Source organism: Salmo salar, chromosome 29 (genome assembly GCF_965601325.2).
Source record: "Salmo salar chromosome 29, fSalSal1, whole genome shotgun sequence".
Lineage (NCBI taxonomy): Eukaryota > Metazoa > Chordata > Actinopteri > Salmoniformes > Salmonidae > Salmo > Salmo salar.
Window position 1 is genome coordinate 31543698 of NC_138319.1, and position 23274 is coordinate 31566971.

The window sequence follows — 23274 nt, forward strand, 5'->3', positions numbered from 1 at the left end:
GGTTTAACATTAGGAAAGGGTAGCACTGGGTTTACCTCGTTTAGCTCATTAGTGTCATTAGTCCTGGGCTTCCAGGGCTTCAGCCCCGGATGGTTTTGATCCAGTCCCAAAAATAACATTATTTTACATTTCAGTATGATATGAGTTTCTACAACCACACATCACTTGCGCTATGCAGTTTAACATTTGTATTTTTACTGACAAATTTTACTGACAAAAATAAACGATCCAACATACTGCACTAGGACGTAGCAGACACTGCAAAAAGACCCTGGAGTGATGCAGTGCCTGCTGTGATTGGTCAAGATTTCACAATGCAGTGGACTGCTCACGTCCCTTGACCCTTCCTCCACCCATATTGCACCTGTTAGATGTCAATGTCACCACTCAGCAAGACGCCTGACACTCAGAGGCTGCAGCATAGCATGAGCAAATATGGATATTCTGAATTTCTTCCCGAAAGAGACGCAAAAAAAGTGAGCAGGTTGAGGCAACAGTGAATGAGGTGGAGAGGGCAGAAAAGCCAGAAAGTCAAAGTGCAGCAGAGAAAGCCACATGTTTGTGCAGGGTTGGTGGTAGCTAACTAGCTAGTCTCTCTCAACATAAGGGTTGGTGGTAGCTAACTAGCTAGTCTCTCTCAGCATAAGGGTTGGTGGTAGCTAACTAGCTAGTCTCTCTCAGCATAAGGGTTGGTGGTAGCTAACTAGCTAATCTCCCGCAGCGTAAGGGTTGGTGGTAGCTAACTAGCTAGTCTCTCTCAGCATAAGGGTTGGTGGTAGCTAACTAGCTAGTCTCTCTCAGCATAAGGGTTGGTGGTAGCTAACTAGCTAATCTCCCGCAGTGTAAGGGTTGGTGGTAGCTAACTAGCTAGTCTCCCTCAGCATAAGGGTTGGTGGTAGCTAACTAGCTAGTCTCTCTCAGCATAAGGGTTGGTGGTAGCTAATTAGCTAGTCTCTCTCAGCATAAGGGTTGGTGGTAGCTAACTAGCTAGTCTCTCTCAGCATAAGGGTTGGTGGTAGCTAACTAGCTAATCTCCTGCAGCGTAAGGGTTGGTGGTAGCTAACTAGCTAGTCTCTCTCAGCATAAGGGTTGGTGGTAGCTAACTAGCTAGTCTCTCTCAGCATAAGGGTTGGTGGTAGCTAACTATCTAGTCTCCCTCAGCATAAGGGTTGGTGGTAGCTAACTAGCTAATCTCCCGCAGCATAAGGGTTGGTGGTAGCTAACTAGCTAGTCTTCCTCAGCATAAGGGTTGGTGGTAGCTAACTAGCTAGTGTCCCTCAGCATAAGGGTTGGTGGTAGCTAACTAGCTAGTCTCCCTCAGCATAAGGGTTGGTGGTAGCTAACTAGCTAGTCTCTCTCAGCATAAGGGTTGGTGGTAGCTAACTAACTATTCTCCCTCAGCATAAGGGTTAACCTAGCTAATGCTAATAAGATAACATTAGCGCTCATCATCCTTAAACTATTGGATGTAAGTCAGACTTATTTAACAGTATATTTAGTGAATGGGCAAGCTAAGGATGTTGAAATAAGTCATGATATTAGGAAAAGTCTTTGTTTTCCAGGAGGGAATGTGATGGGTTTAGTTTCTGCAGTTAGTCCCCCTGTGGACTGAAGCTGAACTTTATTACAACATATTTAACCTTTTTTTGTATTACTCTTTTTATTCACTTATTCAGCTACTTGTTTTTACATTGTTGAGAGGTTAACCTGCAAGTAAGCATTTTGTTGCACTGTGTACTCTGTGTATATCATGTCTATTATGACAAAAAAAAACGTACTTTATGGTGATTTTTCAGTTACATATTATGAAATAATAATGTAATAAAACATAATTATTAAAAGCTTCAAAGGAACCTGTAACCACACCTGTATAGCATAAGAAAAGCCAATATACAAAAGAAATAGACATACATTGTAATCCAGATGCATGCCTGGATAAGAAGTGTCAGAATCAATATAATGAATGTACTTATGACTATAGCCGTTATAATATAAGGGTTGGTGGGTGCTGATATAATATATATAATGAATGTACTTGTGAATGCAGCCTGGTAGGGGCCCCTATTATTTTTTTTACCAAACTGTCACAGTTGCGCCACCAATATAATCGGTTCAGTGATTTGTAGAGTGTTAAATGATTTGTAGAGGCGGGAAAACGCCTGCCTCAAACAAAGAACTTAGGGTGGGAAACAATAGTGGTGCAAAGCCAAAAAGAGGTGATCATTTACATAGAGAGGAGTGACTATGTATGTGATGTAAGGATGAAACTGTACAAAAGGAGTGTGCTGATGCTGGGAAAAAAACAGTTGATCCAGGGACCAGCTCGGCGTGTTACTTTGTAATAAAGTCTACTTTGAATTCACAAGTTCCCGTATCTGAGAAATATTATTGGACCAATATTTCTACGACAACTTCAAATCAAATTTTATTTGTCACATACACATGGTTAGCAGATGTTAATGCGAGTGTAGCGAAATGCTTGTGCTTCTAGTTCCGACCATGCCGTAATATCTAACAAGTAATCTAACCTAAAAATTTCACAACTTGAACTTAGAAGGGGGAGGGCAGCCAGAAAGAGAGGGGAAAATGTTGTCAGCTTTGTGGATAGTTTGTAGGTGAACAAAACATTGAAAATACATAGGCTCTTAAGTTATGAGTCCTCAAATGTTATGTAATCTAAAAATATCACATTAGCTGCTACAACTGACGAGGTCATAACTTATTCCATTCTACAGGTAAATTTTTTGGGCTCATGTCTCTTTATATTCATATAGCCTAGGGCAGGGTTGGGCAACTTTGATGGAGGTGGGGGCCCCAAAAAATCTGAACTCATCATGAGGGCCCCTCACATACACACACCACACACACACACACATTGCGAGCAAAACATTTTTGCGAACTCCCTTTGGACAGTGGCGAGGAAATGTTCATTTCGTGCAATTCTACAAATTTTGCCATGTAGTGTAGAGAAAATGTTGCAGTTTTTAAGCAAGTTTGCTGCAATTGTACTCATTTTGCTATTGGGCAGAGAGGAAAAATAGCTGTTTCAACCATGATTAGGAAGTTTAGATTGGTAATTTATTCTAGTGGCCAGCTTCCTACATTTAGTAATCATGGTTGAATTACCAGCCGGGTGGCCCCCCATTGATTTTGTTAGTCTCAGTCAGATATCATATTAAAAACTGCTAACATTTCTCTCCACTCTATGGCGAAATCAAATCAAACTTTAATTATTTGTCACATGCACCGAATACAACATGTGTAGACCTTACCGTGAAATGCTTACTTTACAAGCCCTTAACCATCATCAGTTCAAGAAAGAGTTAAGAAAATATTTACCAAATAAACAAAAGTAAAAAAGAATAAAAAGTAACACAATAAAATAACAATAATGAGGTTATATACAGGGGGTAATGGTACCGAGTCAATGTGGAGGCTATATACAGGGGGTAATGGTACCGAGTCAATGTGCGGGGGTACAGGTTAGTCGAGGTAATTGCAGGAAATTAGCTGAAAACAGCTGTTAGCTGACATAGTGTAAGGGGTGCGTAACCGGTGGCAGGGAAGTCAGACGCAGGAGAGCAGAACTTGGTAATAGCCGGAGCAGTTTAATAGCAAAACCAACGGCATAAAAATAACAAGATATGGGAACAAAAACCCGTCGTGCACCAATCAACACGTGCACAAGCACTTACAATAAACAATCCCACACAAAGACATGGGGGGAACAGAGGGTTAAATACACAACAAGTGATTGAGGGAATTGAAACCAGGTGTGAGGAAAAGCAAGACAAAACACATGGAAAATGAAAAGTGGATCGATGATGGCCAGAAGACCGGCGACGCCGAGCGCCGCCCGAATAAGGAGAGGACCCGACTTCGGCGGAAGTCGTGACACATAGGCTAATTGAGTGAGTGACACAGGCTGCCAGTTGCCCGTCCCTGGCATAGGAGCTATGTAGCTACTTATCTGTCATATTTGGAGTTGTGTTGTTCTGTTATGCGGATACTTACATTTTTATCTCCAGTTGAGTTGCCCTGGTCGTGTCAGTATACAGTAACTTTAAAGAGCAACTGCCCCAAAAAACCTACTTCTCATTTAGAAAACAGCCTATGTGGCATCGATATGAGTCAGAAAAATGTATTGTACTATAAATTGAATAAAAAGTGTAAATAGTATCATTTTGGTCATAAACTGAGTTTTGTGAGACTTGTGGTCGTGACTGCATCACAACATAAATTAAGGCTGGGTTTGTTTCAATCGTGCCCACAGCAATTCAGATTGCAGCTGCACGCAACCCAATCGTAATGCCTGTGTCATTTACTGATGGTCCCTAACTAGCCCCATATCCCTATGGGGCTAGTTAGGGACCATCAGTAAATTAGGATATGATGGAGAGATGGGATATGATGGAGAGAGACACCAGACAAGACAAAGAGGCAGCAACAGAAGAATAGGATATGATGGAGAAAGACACCAGACAAGACAAAGAGACAGCAACGGAAGAATAGGATATGATTGTAGGGTTACAGATGTTTTCAGAAGATGGGCAGTGACTCTGCTGTCCTAATTTCAGGATGAAGCTGGTTCCACCATTGGGGTGCCAGGACAGAGAAGAGCTTGAACTTGGCTGAGCGGGAGCTGCCCTATCGTAGAGGTGGGAGCCTGAAGGCAGGGACATGACTGGAGACATGACAAAAATATTTGTTCATACCACACAAATGACCAAAATGACAAGATACTCGGACATTGGCATAATGAGATCAATAAAACGGCCCATGTCTGAAATGCAACCAATAGAAATAATAGATAGACAATATGAGGAAGAAATTATAATCCACCAACTTTACAGTGGCACTTACTTATCCAAATTGCCTTTTCCAGTAATTGTATTTTGAAATATTGCAAAAGACATTTTAGCTGCTGCCTGCTGTTTATTGACAGCAGCCCACAACTCAAAAATCAGCTGTTGGATATTTGCCGCGCGGCTGCTCAACTGCGGGATTCCCGACTCTATGCCTATGCCTTTTTGATATGACGAAACACAATCCACAGCAATTTTGTTTAAAGAAGCCATTGAGTCTCTGTGGCACAATTATTCTCTCTGGTGTAGTGTTTTTAATTATGTCATTTATTTCAGTACAGACAGGAGTAATTATATACTGTCATTTTGCTCATTTATTTATATTTATCTGCAGCACTTCCAGCACCCCTTCCGGTGGCAATGCTTTCTTCCATGGATTGTGTACAGTAACCCCATATGAGGTTATTGCGTAGCTAGGTCTACTGTTACAATAACATTTTAAATAATCTATCAGTTAAAAGAGAATACATTCAGTAGGCTAAGTCAATGAAGCCAATAGTGCTTTCAGCTATATAGTTATTGAATCTATGTAGACCTCATGACCTTTTGAACCAGCATAGCACAGTTTCAATGTCCATAAGGCTAATAAGAAAACATGTCAAATGACTTGAGTAGCCAATGGGAAAAGTGTCAAAATTAGTATTCGCATCAGTAGGCTAAGTGACTGAAATGCATTAGAAAAGTATTGGAAAGTTCAGAAAAACATCAGGGAAACTTATCAGGTAGGCTATAGGCCTAATGTGTGCGTAGAAAAGATCTACATTGATTTAAATTGCTAGACTAATGATCATGAGCACTGATCTCAATTTAGCTAACATTTCCCAGCCCAATTGTAACCAAATATCAAAATGGAGATTCAGTGAAAAATGAAAATCTTACATTGATTGATTTATCAAGACGAGTCCCCCATGCTTGACGCTGTCAAGACAGTGCTGAAATGATCAGTTGATCACACATGGCAATTACTTTAACATCTGTTATAAGAAGTGGTGTACTGCTGTTTTTTTAGGTAGCCTACTGAAGCACAGTTTTTTACTATTATTTGTCATAATTTCTGAATCAAAGTTGGTACCAACATGTAGCCTATTATATAATATATTTTTAGAATATACTTACAAGGCATCCTCCAAATTCCAAGATTGCCAATGCCTACACATTCAATTGATTTAAAAAAAATAAAAAATCTTCCTAAAACACCAAATTAGATCTACCTTATTTTAAATTAGGCCATCATCACTGTCATTGTGAACGATAATTCCCCACGTTTTACAGGTGAAACGTCCATGCTGCGTGCATACCAATCAATTTCACGGGAATATGCATTTTGATCTTATTGAATGATATAAGCTAAATAGCCTAATTACGGTTTAATCTAATGTTAGAGCAGATGGAGCTGAACACAGCCACCTGGATTTTGTTTCAATCAAAGCACAGAGGTACTGTTGAGTACATATGAGTAAAACGTGACATTTCAGCAAACATGCTAAATTGTCATAAGAAATGATGTGGTGTTTTTGGTCTAACAGTAGCCTAACATTATGTATGCTATTATATTTGTTTTATTATGTAGAATAGTAATTAATCATGACGTGATCTTGTGAGACAGCACCATTCTGAGAAATGGCAGCTCTACACCCCTGGTTATAACAGTTGGATGACTGTGGGAGTGTCACCACAGCTCTACGAACTAAGCGGTGCATTCATTTGGCCAAAAAATGTCTTACACCATCACACCAACGCAAAAGATTCAGGGCTGACCCCGAAAGCCAGGGTCCTGGTGATGTCCCTGGTAAACACACAGTAGACTGTATCACTTAAAGCTGCTCTATGGATTCTAATTACAGCAGTGTGTGTGTGTGTGTGTGTGTGTGTGTGTGTGTGTGTGTGTGTGTGTGTGTGTGTGTGTGTGTGTGTGTGTGTGGTGTGTGTGTGTGTGTGTGTGTGTGTGTGTGTGTGTGTGTGTGTGTGTGTGTGTGTGTGTGGTGTGTGTGTGTGTGTGTGTGGTGTGTGTGTGTGTGTGTGTGTGTGTGAGCGAGAGAGAGAGTGTTTGGGTACTGTGTGATTCTTTAATCAGTTTGGCTCATCTGACAGGTCAAAGTTTATGTTTGAAGTTGTTGAGTGGTTTTTGGCAAAACACTGTAGATGTTTGTGTTCCAGAGTAGAGTAGCGAGTGTTTCTGAGTAGAGAGTAGCGAGTGTTTCAGAGTAGAGAGACCCACAGTAGCAACTGTAATTGACTATTGACGGTGTCTGCTGTGGCAGGTGGGAAGGTGCAAATCACTAGAAAAATATATAATCTCTCAATGTTCTAATCTCTCAATGCTAATCTCAAAATGCACCAAATTCATGCATTTAGTTGTTGAAATTATTTGTACATTTTTTTTAGGGGGATGCCTCAGGACCCCCCTACTGGCATTGGGCTAACCCCCGAATGTCCTCACATCCTAGAAACGCCCCTGGCTCTGATTCTCCCGATGGGTTTGCCCGATTTTAATCTGCTCAAACGAAATGAGAGGGGAGAGCGAAGGAAGGAAAAGAGAGAGAGAGAGAGAGAGAGAGAGAGAGAGAGAGAGAGAGAGAGAGAGAGAGAGAGAGAGAGAGAGAGAGAGAGAAGGGGGGGGGGGTAGTACACTAGAAACTAATCCGATTATGGGAAAGTTTAGCGTGTGCCTGTTTCTCTATTCTACATTGGCTTGGTGTGTGTGGTACTTTTAATTTCTGTACTGCCTGTCTGTTTTCTGCCCGAAATGAGGACCGGAATTTCTCGATGATGACATTACAAATCGGCAGAACTCTCTCGGTTTGATTTGCTTAGGCAATAAGGACTTTTGACTGTTGAATTAAAATGAAAAAAAAATGAAAACAATAGTCTTCTAATTTCGAATGCGGACTACAAACCCGTGTTGCCTAGGTTGGTATTCCAGAGAGAGAGCAGAAATATGGTTTGATGTTTATTTCTCACGGAATGCGGGATGATGGAGTTTACATATTAACCGGGAAATATTCCCCAAGGGAGTCGGAGCGGCAGTTGGCCTGTTGGATTACGTCAAAACTGTTTGCGAAACCTTCACTGTCATTCCATTTCCAGGCTCTTTACAAAGTTAAACTCATAATCCGCGTTGATGTTGGCAAAAACATCCAAGTGCGCCAGCCCACAGCCACCGTTCTTCCCCCCAAGGAGGACAACCACCCAGGGGGTTAGATGGTTCTGATCACAGACGAGAGAGACGGAGGTGGCTCCTCTACTACGACCCTTGTCAACCAGCAGCAGCAGAGCACCAAAGGCACCAGCGCTTTCGTCCAGGTCCACCCCACCATAACCGCCGAACCGCCGTCCTTATCAAACGACGACTCATACCTCGGGTCCTGTGAGTCTGAGGGAGACGAGGACGATGACTACGAGGAATACGACGATTTATCGTTATTACCGGACACCAAGAGTATCGCCTCGGACGACTCATTCTACCCACCGGACGATGCGTTCGCGGACAACGAGCGGACCCCCTCTCCGCAGAGTCCCGAGCCGTTGTCGTTCTTCCAGGCGTGCTGCACCAACAATGCCACGATAGTCCGGATCATGATCCGACAAGGTGTGAAGGAGGCGGAGGTGAGGGAGACGGATAAAAACAACAGGGTAAGTCGAGTTCAATGTGCCTATATGTTCAGTGTCAAATAGTGACCTCGGAAAGTGTTCTGTTCTAATGCATGTATATCCAGTGGCTGCTCCTCTTGTGTGTTTGGAGATTAGGAAAATATAATTAGGTCGTTTGGACACAATGGCGCGTGAGGTGCGAACTCATCTGTGCGTAATTACGCATGGTCAAAATGCGTATCCAAAGTGATCAACTGTTGCATGTCTGTTGGATGAAGACTTGGGCATTTCACACATATATGTCACAGGGGTTTAACAAGAACATGTCAACCACTACAACAGTATTCAGATTATCCATATATCTTCGACCACTGTAGCAGATAGTCAAACTTTCAGATTCATGAGGAACTTGGTATCCCAAAGTTAAACCTGTCCTTCCATCCCAGCTGAACTGAGTTGCTAATGTAGTTTGTTCCACATCTAAGAGGAAGAGCTGTGTTTCCCTTGGTGCCTGTGGTACAGGCTGGTTTTTGTTATTAAGCTGGTTTCCTGTTAGTGGTTGAAACATTGCATGGGTATACTGTATATTACCAAGTTTCATTCAAGTTATTCCTCTCGCGTGCGTGTGTGTGCGCGCGCGTGCGTGTGTGCGTGTGTGTCTACTCATAGATTATGGGTTTAGAGAGAGGAGCCTGGAGCTCTGCTAGTCATAATTACAGCAACAGGAAAACACTGAGTCTCTCACAGTCAGCAGAACAGCCAGTCGGTTGTATGTATGTATGTATGTATGTATGTATGTATGTATGTATGTATGTATGTATGTATGTATGTATGTATGTATGTATGTATGTATGTATGTATGTATGTATGTATATATTTGTGTATGTGTGTGTGTGTGGATTTAGGGTAATTGTGAGAGAGTCAGTGTAATATAGGTTTGCTTTCTGACTTTCTAATATAAATCTACCATCAAATGAAGGGCCTGTTAAGACAGTATTTTACAGAGACTTATGACAAGAGTTTTCTACTTTAGGTCTACAGACTGTCCAGCGACACATTACAACTCAATAGCTGCTTTATAGAAAACATAGTAATACTGTAGATTTTATTAGACAATCTAAATCAAAGAGACAACTAGCTTCCCATCTGTTTATCAACGTTCGGATCCACCTTGTGTTTTAACTGTCACTATGACTCACCAGATGTTTTTCAACCACAGCCTACACAACACAGAGGCCGAAGAGGAACTGGCTGGAAACCACCATTGGGGCCTCCTGCCTTTGACACACAGACACTCAAAGCCACTGAAGACAAACTTCCCCTTAAGTCTTCACCTCTTTATGTTGTTTTGCTTTTTTTCATAAAAAGGACAGTTGCATAAACATAAACATACACAGACACACACACTTGTTCTGTCAGTGAGCTGTATTAGGGTCCTTTCTCAGATTGTACAGTGAAGTGGTCATGCAGTCCTTCCTCTCTGTGTGTAATCAATGATGAGGTCAGAGTGCCTGAGGGAGGACGAGCGGGAACTACATCACCGGAATGCCATGATGCCGACTGGATGTGTCTCTGCCTGGCCCTGTGCCTGCTACCCATCTCACCCCATGCTGTATAGCATTCCCCATCAATGCTCCTTGTGTGTGTGTGTGTGTGTGTGTGTGTGTGTGTGTGTGTGTGTGTGTGTGTGTGTGTGTGTGTGTGTGTGTGTGTGTGTGTGTGTGTGTGTGTGTGTGTGTGTGTGTGTGTGTGTGTGTGTGTGTGTGTGTGTGTGTGTGTGTGCGTGTGTTGGTGGCTTTGTGCCTGCATTCATCATCAACGCTGCATGTCAAAAGAATTCTCATGGGAATTACAGCACTCAGGACTGTATTTTAGGAGAGGAGTGTGTGTGTGTATCTTCAGTCGGAAGACAAAGAGAGAGAGAGGGAGCGAGAGGGAGAGAGAGAGACCAAATCATGACAAAACAAAAAGATAATTACTTGAAACATTGGAGTGTATGATAAACTCATTACACTGAGAGATACTCCTGTCTCCTGTCTGCTGTTCATTACACTGAGAGATACTCCTGTCTCCTGTCTGCTGTTCATTACACTGAGAGATACTCCTGTCTGCTGTTCATTACACTGAGAGATACTCCTGTCTCCTGTCTGCTGTTCATTACACTGAGAGATACTCCTGTCTCCTGTCTGCTGTTCATTACACTGAGAGATACTCCTGTCTGCTGTTCATTACACTGAGAGATACTCCTGTCTCCTATCTGCTGTTCATTACACTGAGAGATACTCCTGTCTCCTGTCTGCTGTTCATTACACTGAGAGATACTCCTGTCTCCTGTCTGCTGTTCATTACACTGAGAGATACTCCTGCCTGCTGTTCATTACACTGAGAGATACTCCTGGCTGCTGTTCATTACACTGAGAGATACTCCTGTCTCCTGTCTGCTGTTCATTACATTGAGAGATACTCCTGTCTCCTGTCTGCTGTTCATTACACTGAGAGATACTCCTGTCTCCTATCTGCTGTTCATTACACTGAGAGATACTCCTGTCTCCTGTCTGCTGTTCATTACACTGAGAGATACTCCTGTCTCCTGTCTGCTGTTCATTACACTGAGAGATACTCCTGTCTCCTGTCTGCTGTTCATTACACTGAGAGATACTCCTGTCTCCTGTCTGCTGTTCATTACACTGAGAGATACTCCTGGCTGCTGTTCATTACACTGAGAGATACTCCTGTCTCCTGTCTGCTGTTCATTACACTGAGAGATACTCCTGTCTCCTGTCTGCTGTTCATTACACTGAGAGATACTCCTGTCTCCTGTCTGCTGTTCATTACACTGAGAGATACTCCTGTCTCCTGTCTGCTGTTCATTACACTGAGAGATACTCCTGTCTCCTGTCTGCTGTTCATTACACTGAGAGATACTCCTGTCTCCTGTCTGCTGTTCATTACACTGAGAGATACTCCTGTCTCCTGTCTGCTGTTCATTACACTGAGAGATACTCCTGTCTGCTGTTCATTACACTGAGAGATACTCCTGTCTCCTGTCTGCTGTTCATTACACTGAGAGATACTCTTGTTTCCTGTCTGCTGTTCATTACACTGAGAGATACTCCTGTCTCCTGTCTGCTGTTCATTACACTGAGAGATACTCCTGTCTCCTGTCTGCTGTCCATTACACTGAGAGATACTCCTGTCTCCTGTCTGCTGTTCATTACACTGAGAGATACTCCTGTCTCCTGTCTGCTGTTCATTACACTGAGAGATACTCCTGTCTCCTGTCTGCTGTTCATTACACTGAGAGATACTCCTGTCTGCTGTTCATTACACTGAGAGATACTCCTGTCTCCTGTCTGCTGTTCATTACACTGAGAGATACTCATGTCTCCTGTCTGCTGTTCATTACACTGAGAGATACTCCTGTCTCCTGTCTGCTGTTCATTACACTGAGAGATACTCCTGTCTGCTGTTCATTACACTGAGAGATACTCCTGTCTCCTGCCTGCTGTTCATTACACTGAGAGATACTCCTGTCTCCTGCCTGCTGTTCATTACACTGAGAGATACTCCTGTCTGCTGTTCATTACACTGAGAGATACTCCTGTCTCCTGTCTGCTGTTCATTACACTGAGAGATACTCCTGTCTCCTGTCTGCTGTTCATTACACTGAGAGATACTCCTGTCTCCTGTCTGCTGTTCATTACACTGAGAGATACTCCTGTCTGCTGTTCATTACACTGAGAGATACTCCTGTCTCCTGCCTGCTGTTCATTACACTGAGAGATACTCATGTCTCCTGCCTGCTGTTCATTACACTGAGAGATACTCCTGTCTGCTGTTCATTACACTGAGAGATACTCCTGTCTCCTGTCTGCTGTTCATTACACTGAGAGATACTCCTGTCTGCTGTTCATTACACTGAGAGATACTCCTGTCTCCTGTCTGCTGTTCATTACACTGAGAGATACTCTTGTTTCCTGTCTGCTGTTCATTACACTGAGAGATACTCCTGTCTCCTGTCTGCTGTTCATTACACTGAGAGATACTCCTGTCTCCTGTCTGCTGTCCATTACACTGAGAGATACTCCTGTCTCCTGTCTGCTGTTCATTACACTGAGAGATACTCCGGTCTCCTGTCTGCTGTTCATTACACTGAGAGATACTCCTGTCTCCTGTCTGCTGTTCATTACACTGAGAGATACTCCTGTCTGCTGTTCATTACACTGAGAGATACTCCTGTCTCCTGTCTGCTGTTCATTACACTGAGAGATACTCATGTCTCCTGTCTGCTGTTCATTACACTGAGAGATACTCCTGTCTCCTGTCTGCTGTTCATTACACTGAGAGATACTCCTGTCTGCTGTTCATTACACTGAGAGATACTCCTGTCTCCTGCCTGCTGTTCATTACACTGAGAGATACTCCTGTCTCCTGCCTGCTGTTCATTACACTGAGAGATACTCCTGTCTGCTGTTCATTACACTGAGAGATACTCCTGTCTCCTGTCTGCTGTTCATTACACTGAGAGATACTCCTGTCTCCTGTCTGCTGTTCATTACACTGAGAGATACTCCTGTCTCCTGTCTGCTGTTCATTACACTGAGAGATACTCCTGTCTGCTGTTCATTACACTGAGAGATACTCCTGTCTCCTGCCTGCTGTTCATTACACTGAGAGATACTCATGTCTCCTGCCTGCTGTTCATTACACTGAGAGATACTCCTGTCTGCTGTTCATTACACTGAGAAATACTCCTGTCTCTTGTCTGCTGTTCATTACACTGAGAGATACTCCTGTCTCCTGTCTGCTGTTCATTACACTGAGAGATACTCCTGTCTCCTGTCTGCTGTTCATTACACTGAGAGATACTCCTGTCTCCTGTCTGCTGTTCATTACACTGAGAGATACTCCTGTCTGCTGTTCATTACACTGAGAGATACTCCTCTCTCCTGTCTGCTGTTCATTACACTGAGAGATACTCCTGTCTCCTGTCTGCTGTTCATTACACTGAGAGATACTCCTGTCTCCTGTCTGCTGTTCATTACACTGAGAGATACTCCTGTCTCCTGTCTGCTGTTCATTACACTGAGAGATACTCCTGTCTCCTGTCTGCTGTTCATTACACTGAGAGATACTCCTGTCTCCTGTCTGCTGTTCATTACACTGAGAGATACTTCTGTCTCCTGTCTGCTGTTCATTACACTGAGAGATACTCCTGTCTGCTGTTCATTACACTGAGAGATACTCCTGTCTCCTGTCTGCTGTTCATTACACTGAGAGATACTCCTGTCTCCTGTCTGCTGTTCATTACACTGAGAGATACTCCTGTCTCCTGTCTGCTGTTCATTACACTGAGATATACTCCTGTCTCCTGTCTGCTGTTCATTACACTGAGAGATACTCCTGTCTCCTGTCTGCTGTTCATTACACTGAGAGATACTCCTGTCTGCTGTTCATTACACTGAGAGATACTCCTGTCTCCTGTCTGCAGTTCATTACACTGAGAGATACTCCTGTCTCCTGTCTGCTGTTCATTACAATGAGAGATACTCCTGTCTCCTGTCTGCTGTTCATTACACTGAGAGATACTCCTGTCTCCTGTCTGCTGTTCATTACACTGAGAGATACTCCTGTCTCCTGCCTGCTGTTCATTACACTGAGAGATACTCCTGTCTGCTGTTCATTACACTGAGAGATACTCCTGTCTCTTGTCTGCTGTTCATTACACTGAGAGATACTCCTGTCTCCTGTCTGCTGTTCATTACACTGAGAGATACTCCTGTCTCCTGTCTGCTGTTCATTACACTGAGAGATACTCCGTGCTCCTGTCTGCTGTTCATTACACTGAGAGATACTCCTGTCTCCTGTCTGCTGTTCATTACACTGAGAGATACTCCTGTCTGCTGTTCATTACACTGAGAGATACTCCTGTCTCCTGTCTGCTGTTCATTACACTGAGAGATACTCATGTCTCCTGTCTGCTGTTCATTACACTGAGAGATACTCCTGTCTCCTGTCTGCTGTTCATTACACTGAGAGATACTCCTGTCTCCTGTCTGCTGTTCATTACACTGAGAGATACTCCTGTCTCCTGCCTGCTGTTCATTACACTGAGAGATACCCCTGTCTCCTGCCTGCTGTTCATTACACTGAGAGATACTCCTGTCTGCTGTTCATTACACTGAGAGATACTCCTGTCTCTTGTCTGCTGTTCATTACACTGAGAGATACTCCTGTCTCCTGTCTGCTGTTCATTACACTGAGAGATACTCCTGTCTCCTGTCTGCTGTTCATTACACTGAGAGATACTCCTGTCTCCTGTCTGCTGTTCATTACACTGAGAGATACCCCTGTCTCCTGTCTGCTGTTCATTACACTGAGAGATACTCCTGTCTCCTGTCTGCTGTTCATTACACTGGGAGATACTCCTGTCTCCTGTCTCCTGTCTGCTGTTCATTACACTGGGAGATACTCCTGTCTGCTGTTCTGAAAGACACACCTACTATTCTTCACGTTCCTGTCACACAGAGGCCCCGTAGACACTCAGGTTGTAAAACTGATGTACAACGCATTTGCACATAATGGTAGTGATCCAATGGAGAGAATGTTTGCACAAATATGTTTACACAATAATGCTTGTGTTATTATTTTTGTACAGAAAAACAGTTCTCACAATGGCTGTGCCAAATTTGTTGTACATCAGTTGTACTATTTGAGTGTGTATGGGACCACAGAGGGATTAGTGGTTAGGCTTTGAGATGTGTTTTCAGTTTGCTTAGTCATAGAAACAAGGGACAATGTTTTCATCTGTGAAATGATCTCTTGGATCAGGGATGATGACCTTAGCTATCTGTCACACTGTCAACAAAGCTCTGTTTTGGGTTTGAGTCTCTCTGTGTGACGTACGTCCCATCTCATGTCCTCTGGTGTAACCGAGGCAAAATCTATATCTGATACACAGACAGAAACAAAACAAAATCTGTTCAATATTTTATTAAAGAAACAAGTAACACATATAGAATTCTGTTTACTATTGCTGTAGTTTAGAAGTTGTAAAATGTAACAATGGAACCTGGTCAGTTGAAGACAAGGAACGATGGACAGGCTACATGGTAGAGTAATATGGTAGCATACAGTAACAGTACACAGTCAACAACCTGTCTAGGGGGTTAAAGGTCATCCTCTGCACTGGACACAACCCTGATGATAGAGAGAACCTCTAAACCAGTGGAGGCTCCTCAGATGAGGAAAGGGAGGTCTATCGTCCTCAGTGAATTTCATAAAAACTAAAATAGTGAAACATTAAAAAAAGTTATCATTTTTAGATAAAACTGTACAAAATACATTCACGTCACCAAATAATTGATTAAAACACACTGTTATGCAAAGAAGGTCTACAGTAGCCTCAACAGCACCCTGTAGGGTAGCACCATGGTGTAGCTGGACGACAGCTAGCTTCCGTCCTCCTCTGGGTACATTGACTTCAATACAAAACCTAGGAGGCTCATGGTTCTCACCTTCTTCCATAGACTTACACAGTAATTATGACATCTTCCGGAGGATGTCCTCCAACCTATCAGAGCTTTTGCAGCATGAACTGACATGTTGTCCATCCAATCAAAGGATCAGAGAATGAATGTAGTACTGAAAGCATAAGCTACAGCTAGCTAGCACTGCAGTGTATAACGTGGTGAGTAGCTGACTCAAAGTGAGAGAAAGACAGTAGTTGAACAGTTTTTAACAAATTTCTACCAAAATTAAGGAGAAGCAAGAGAGAAATAGAGAAAGTGAACTTAACTTTAACTTTCACTTAGCTAGCAAATGCATCTAGCTAGTTTAGCCTACTCAAACACCGGCTCAAACAGAGAGGGATGCTATGTTAGCTAGCTGGCTATGGCTATCCAACGCTGGAACTCTTCCAAGTCAAGGTAAGCGTTTGGTTTTATGAATTTATTGCCACCGGGGCCCGCCAGTGTAACTACCAAACGTCTTTCTGACTGTACGCTGTACTGCACGATTGTAGTGGTTTTACTAACGCGTTAGTTCTAGTAGTTCTAGTAGACTATGACTTGACAATGATGTAGGCTGTGTGTAGCAGTTAGTGGTTATGATATGAAAGTTTGGCTTGGAAAAGTTATTTCACCTGGTCACAGACAGCTGATGTGTTGTGCACTGAAATCCACAAGCGAAGGGAAAAGGTGAGAGAAGTAGAGCGCGTTGATAGTTTAATTTTATATACATGAGCAAAGTGACCATGCTATTTTCATGTGTCTGCTATGAAAGTGAACTATTTTCGTGTGATCAGGTGGTGTATTCATTCCACCGATTCCATTGAAAAACGTTTCTTAAACGGAAGCAAATGGTACGAAACGGGGATAAACATACCTGAATTTGTCCACTAGACTTGTTTGCAACTGTTGGACTAATGATCGCACCCTAGATCAGCTAGATGCAGGCAAGAGTGTACAAGGTGGTATTGAATGTGTCACTGTTTGTTACCTTGATTACTCACAATTCTCTTGACCTGTGTGCACCTACGTTGTAAACTTTCATAGGCTAGGTTGTAGCAACCTCATGATGGGTTCATGATAGCAGCCTAAACCTATCGATGTTACATTGAACTCGGTGAATGGAATATGAATGACAGTCATCCAACGTGCTGTAATAGAAGTAAGGCCATGCTCATGAAGAAATTATCTCTCATCATAAATGGCACTGACCGCCACTGCTCTAAACCCCTAGAGATGAAGACACACTGACTGGAGGGACAACGGGATGTTTTATTCAACATATTACATTTCTTCTTTCTTGCGGTTGATCTTTCTTTTGTTGAGGAAAGGCTTCAAAGTTGAACATATTGTATGTCTTCAACACAAACACACCACTCTCTCAGTGACCTGTGGATGTTTCAGCACGATGCTGTTTCTTGACAGAGTAGTGTGTGTGCGTGTGTATGTGTTTGTGTGTGTCAGCAGTGGCAGTCCCTCTCTCCTTCTGTCTCGGTTTAGTCTCTCCCACGCTTTCTCTCTCTCTCACTCTCTCTGTCACACACAGATGGATGGACACACAGCAGATCACTAGAATGAGGCCACCCTTTCTCTGTCCCTTCCCCATGTTACCTCTCTCTCTCTCTCTCTCTCTCTCTCTCTCTCTCTCTCTCTCTCTCTCTCTCTCTCTCTCTCTCTCTCTCTCTCTCTCTCTCTCTCTCTCTCTCTCTCTCTCTCTCTCTGTGTGAGGCTGATAGGGCTAAGCTTTTCTATTTCTGTCTCTCTATATTCCCAGATTACTCACTGGCACTGGGTCTCTCTCTCTCTCTCTCTCTCTCTCTCTCTCTCTCGCTCTGTGTGTGTGTGTGTGTATCAGCGTCCTGGGTTTTTGTGTGTGTGTACCTGTGGGGCTGAGAGCAGAGTAGTTTCACTCAGTGACCCCATTGACCTTAACGACCTCCACCTACAGTATATATCTAATGGGACTAGCCCTGATGCTCCTCCTCTTTCCCCCTACCCCGCAACAGTTTCTCCCTGCAGCTAAGAGCTCCTTAAACTGAACCCCCGAAAAAAACATCTGGGTCAGATGGTGTAGATCTTTTCTTCTTTAAGGTTGCTGCCCCGATCATCACCAAGCCTATCTCTGACCTTTTTAACCTGTCTCACCTCTCTGGGGAGGTTCCCAGTACTTGGAAGGCAGCCACCATGTGTCCTTCATTTAAAGGGGGAGATCAAGCTGATCCTAACTGTTATAGGCCTATTTCTGTCTTGCCCTGTTTATCAAAACTGTTGGACAAACTTGTCAATAATCAACTGACTGGTTTTCTTGATTTCTATAATAATATCTCTGGTATGCAGTCTGATTTATGGATGTGTCACTGCAACCTTAAATGTCTTAAATTATGTCACCATTGCTCTTGACTCTAAGCAATGATGTGCTGCTATTTTATTGACTTGGCCAAAGCTTTTGATAGGTAGCCATTCCAAGTTGATCACCAAACATTTCTGTAAAAAAACCAAACGATAAGCCCTATTTTTTATTTGTTTGCAGGTAGCTGCACTTGATTCAGCAGCGCTAGCATCGGGAAGGCAAAGTGTTCCCATTTTGAACCATTTCATGTGTCTGAAGGTAGAACTCCGCCTACCCAGCAGGCCCAGAGAAACAAATCAAGTGCACCTATAGGCCTACCACTGGCCAATCAGATAGCTGAGATCACAGTGTCTAGTTTCCTCGCGCCATAGACTGTAAAAAGAAACCTTGAACACACAACATTTTTTGAAACTATGACTAGAGAGAGACTCAATGAATATAGCAAAGAGCTGCTGTTTTTATGATTACGTTAATCTTTAAGTTGTTATTCAGCACATTGTTAAACAGTTTTATAAGACATAAAATCGCGTTTCGATAAGCTTGCGTTGTTATTATTTGAGAGTTGTGTCTTTTTTAATATCGAGGAATATTTCACTTTCTCTGGTCAGATGAGTAACAACATGAATTAGGGCATGAGGCAGAAATAATGCAGTGCGACTTGAGTTTCGCCATCAGCTGGAAGACTGTGTATGTCCCCTTTTCTCAGCGGAGGGAGGGAGAGAGAAGGGACAGTGAGTCGCGTAGGAGGCAGCCTCAGCTGCTCCCTCCCTCCCCTCAAACTGACCATCAGATGCAGGCCAGTAGTCTACTCAAATTTTAAAAAGCAAACTATTATGCTCACTCAGCTGTGCCTCACAAGTAATACAGCAAATGATCTGTTACCAGTGTGATAATAAACCTAACATTTTGAAAATGGTATGAGAGAACAACATTGGCGGGGCAAATAAAGTGTATGCAGTGATAATGTTTCTGAGCATTTTTTAAATTTATTTTGGGTAATTTTCATTGTTGGACATAAAATACTTTAAAAACAGTTTTGAAATGATTATGTATTAGTAAAACATTCTATCTGTTTGGGCTTTTTGCGATCAATTTGACGTCTACAAATTATTTGTAATTATGTTCTGGCCCCATCCACTCAAGAAAAAAATTGCCCGTGGCTGAATTTAGTTGATGATCCCTGGTTTAGAGCTTTATGAAATCACCTTATATAAGTACTTAGGAGTATGGCTAGACTACACTGTCCTTCTCTCAGCACATACAGTGGCTTGCGAAAGTATTCACCCCCTTGGCATTTTTCCTATTTTGTTGCCTTACAACCTGGAATTAAAATATTTTTTTTTGTGGGGCTTGTATCATTTGATTTACACAACATGCCTACCACTTTGAAGATGCAACATATTTTTTATTGTGAAGCAAACAAGTAATAACACAAAAAAACGGAAAACTTGAGCGTGCATAACTATTCACCCCCCCCCCACACACACACACACACACACACACACACACACACACACATCTCATGGGGTATGTCTCTATAAGCTTGGCACACGGGGCGCAGTGTAGCATAGTGATTCGAGCGTTGGACTAGTAACCGAAAGGTTGCAAGATCGAATCCCTCAGCTGACAAGTTGCCATTCTGCCCCTGAACAAGGCAGTTAACCCACTGTTCCTAGGCTGTCATTGAAAATAAGAATTTGTTCTTAACTGACTTGCCTAGTGAAATAAAAATCTAGCCACTGGGATTTTTGCCCATTCTCCAAGGCAAAACTGCTCCAGCTCCTTCAAGTTGGATGGGTTCCGCTGGTGTACAGCAATCTTTAAGACATACCATAGATTCTCAATTGGATTGAGGTCTTGGCTTTGACTAGGCTATTCCAAGACATTTAAATGTTTCACCTTAAACCACTCAAGTGTTGCTTTAGCTGTATAATTAGGGTCATTGCCCTGCTGGAAGGTGAATCTCCGTCCCAGTCTCAAATGTCTGGAAGACTGAAACAGGATTCCCTCAAGAATTTCCCTGTATTTAGCACCATCCATCATTCCTTCAATTCTGATCAGTTTCCCAGTCCCTGCCGATGAAAAACATCCCCACAGCACGTTGCTGCCACCACCATGCTTCACTGTGGGGATGGGGTTCTTGGGGTGATGAGAGGTGTTGGGTTTGTGCCAGACATAGCATTTTCCTTGATGGCCAAAAAGCTACATTTTAGTCTAATCTGACCAGATTACCTTCTTCCATATGTTTGGGGTGTCTCCCATATGCCTTTTGGTGAACACCAAACGTGTTTGCTTATTTTTTTTCTTTAAGCAATGGATTTTTTTCTGGCCACTCTTCCGTAAAGCCCAGCTCTGTGAAGTGTGCGGCTTTTATTTTAATTATTTTTTATTTCACCTTTATTTAACCAGGTAGGCTAGTTGAGAATAAGTTCTCATTTGCAACTGCGACCTGGCCAAGATAAAGCAAAGCAGTTCGACACATACAACAACACAGAGTTACACATGGAATAAACAAACATACAATCAATAATACAGTAGAAAAATCTATATACAGCATGTGCAAATGAGGTAGGATAAGAGAGGTTAGGCAATAAATAGGCCATGGTGGCAAAGTAATTACAATATAGCAATTAAACACTGGAATGGTAAGGTGTGCAGAAGATGAATGTGCAAGTAGAGATACTGGGGTGCAAAGGAGCAAGATAAATAAATAAATACAGTATGGGGATGAGGTAGATTGGATGGGCTATTTACAGATGAGCTATGTACAGGTGCAGTGATCTGTGAGCTGCTCTGACAGCTGGTGCTTAAAGCTAGTGAGGGAGGTAAGAGTCTCCAGCTTCAGAGATTTTTGCAGTTCGTTCCAGTTATTGGCAGCAGAGAACTGGAAGGAGAGGCGGCCAAAGGAAGAACTGGCTTTGGGGGTGACCAGTGAGATATACCTGCTGGAGCGCGTGCTACGGTTGGGTGCTGCTATGGTGACCAGTGAGCTGAGATAAGGCGGGGCTTTACCTAGCAGAGACTTGTAGATGACCTGGAGCCAGTGGCTTTGGCGACAAGTATGAAGCGAGGGCCAGCCAACGAGAGCATACAGGTTGCAGTGGTGGGAGGTATATGGGGCTTTGGTGACAAAACAGATGGCACTGTGATAGACTGCATCCAATTTACTGAGTAGAGTGTTGGAGGCTATTTTGTAAATGACATTGCTAAAGTCGAGGATCGGTAGGATGGTCAGTTTTACGAGGGTATGTTTGGCAGCATGAGTGAAGGATGCTTTGTTGCAAAATAGGAAGCCGATTCTAGATTTAATATTGGATTGGACATGTTTAATGTGAGTCTGGAATGAGAGTTTACAGTCTAACCAGACACCTAGGTATTTGTAGTTGTCCACATATTCTAAGTCAGAACCGTCCAGAGTAGTGATGCTGGACGGGCGGGCAGGTGCAGGCAGCGATCGGTTGAAGAGCATGCATTTAGTTTTACTTGCATTTAAGAGCAGTTGGAGGCCACGGAAGGAGAATTGTATGGCATTGAAGTTCATCTGGAGGTTAGTTAACACAGTGTCCAAAGAAGGTCCAGAGGCTTAAAGTGTTCCTATGGACAGATACTCAAATCTCTGCTGTGGAGCTTTGCAGCTCCTTCAGGGATATCTTTGGTCTCTTTGTTGCCTCTCTGATTAATGCCCTCCTTGTCTGGTCCATGAGTTTTGGTGGGCGGACCTCTCTTGGCAGGTTTGTTGTGGGGGCATATTCTTTCCATTTTTTAATAATGGATTTAATGGTGCTCCGTGAGATGTTCAAAGTTTCTGATATTTTTTTAGAACCCAACCCTGATCTGTACTTCGCCATAACTTTGTCCCTGACCTGTTTGGCGAGCTCCTTGGTCTTCATGGTGCCGCTTGCTTGGTGGTGCCCCTTGCTTAGTGGTGTTGCAGACACTGGGGCCTTTTGGAAAAGGTGTATATATACTGAGATCATGTCACACTTAGATTGCACACAGGTAGACTTTATTTAACTAATTATGTGACTTCTGAAGGTAATTGGTTAAACCAGATCTTATTTAGGGGCTTCATAGCAAAGGGGGTGAATACATACAGTTGAAGTCAGAAGTTTACATACACCTTACACTCAGTTTTTCACAATTCCTGACATTTAATCCTAGTACAAATTCCCTGTCTAAGGTTAGTTAGGATCACCACTTTATTTAAAGAATGTGAAATGTCAGAATAATAGTAGAGCGAATTATTTATTTCAGCTTTTATTTTGTTCATTACATTTCCAGTGGGTCAGAAGTTTACATACACTCAATTAGTATTTCGTAGCATTGCCTTTAAATTGTTTAACTTGGGTCAAACGTTTTAGGTAGCCTTACACAAACTTCCCACAATAAGTTGGGTGAATTTTGGCCCATTCCTCCTGACAAAGCTGGTATAACTGAGTCAGGTTTGTAGGCCTCCTTGCTCGCACACGCTTTTTCAGTTCTGCCCACAAATTTTCTATGGGATTGAGGTCAGGGCTTTGTGATGGCCACTCCAGTACCTGACTTTGTTGTCCTTAAGCCATTTTGTCACAACTTTAGAAGAATGCTTGGGGTCATTGTCCATTTGGAAGACTCATTTGCAACCAAGCTGTAACTTCCTGACTGATGTCTTGATATGTTGCTTCAATATATCCACATAATTTTCCTCCCTCATGATGCCATCTATTTTGTGAAGTGCACCAGTCCCTCCTGCAGCAAAGCACCCCCACAACATGATGCTGCCACCCCGTGCTTCACGGTTGGGATGGTATTTTTCGGCTTGCAAGCATCCCCCTTTTTCCTCCAAACATAACGATGGTCATTATGGCCAAACAGTTCTATTTTTGTTTCATCAGACCAGAGGACATTGCTCCAAAAAGAACGATCTTTGTCCCCATGTGCAGTTGCAAACCGTGGTCTGGCTTTTTTATGGCGGTTTTGG

At 42.9% G+C, this 23274-nt stretch overlaps 1 protein-coding gene across 1 annotated transcript in view; it reads left to right on the forward strand.

Moving 5' to 3' along the window:
- Positions 1-7485: 7485 nt before the first annotated feature.
- Positions 7486-23274, forward strand: part of LOC106590575 (ankyrin repeat domain-containing protein 33B) — a 28035-nt gene continuing 12246 nt past the window's right edge. Inside the window, exon 1 of the mRNA XM_014181690.3 lies at positions 7486-8498. Coding sequence (XP_014037165.1) covers positions 8067-8498 — 432 coding nt within the window. The 5' untranslated portion in view covers positions 7486-8066. The remainder of the gene's footprint in view (positions 8499-23274) is intronic.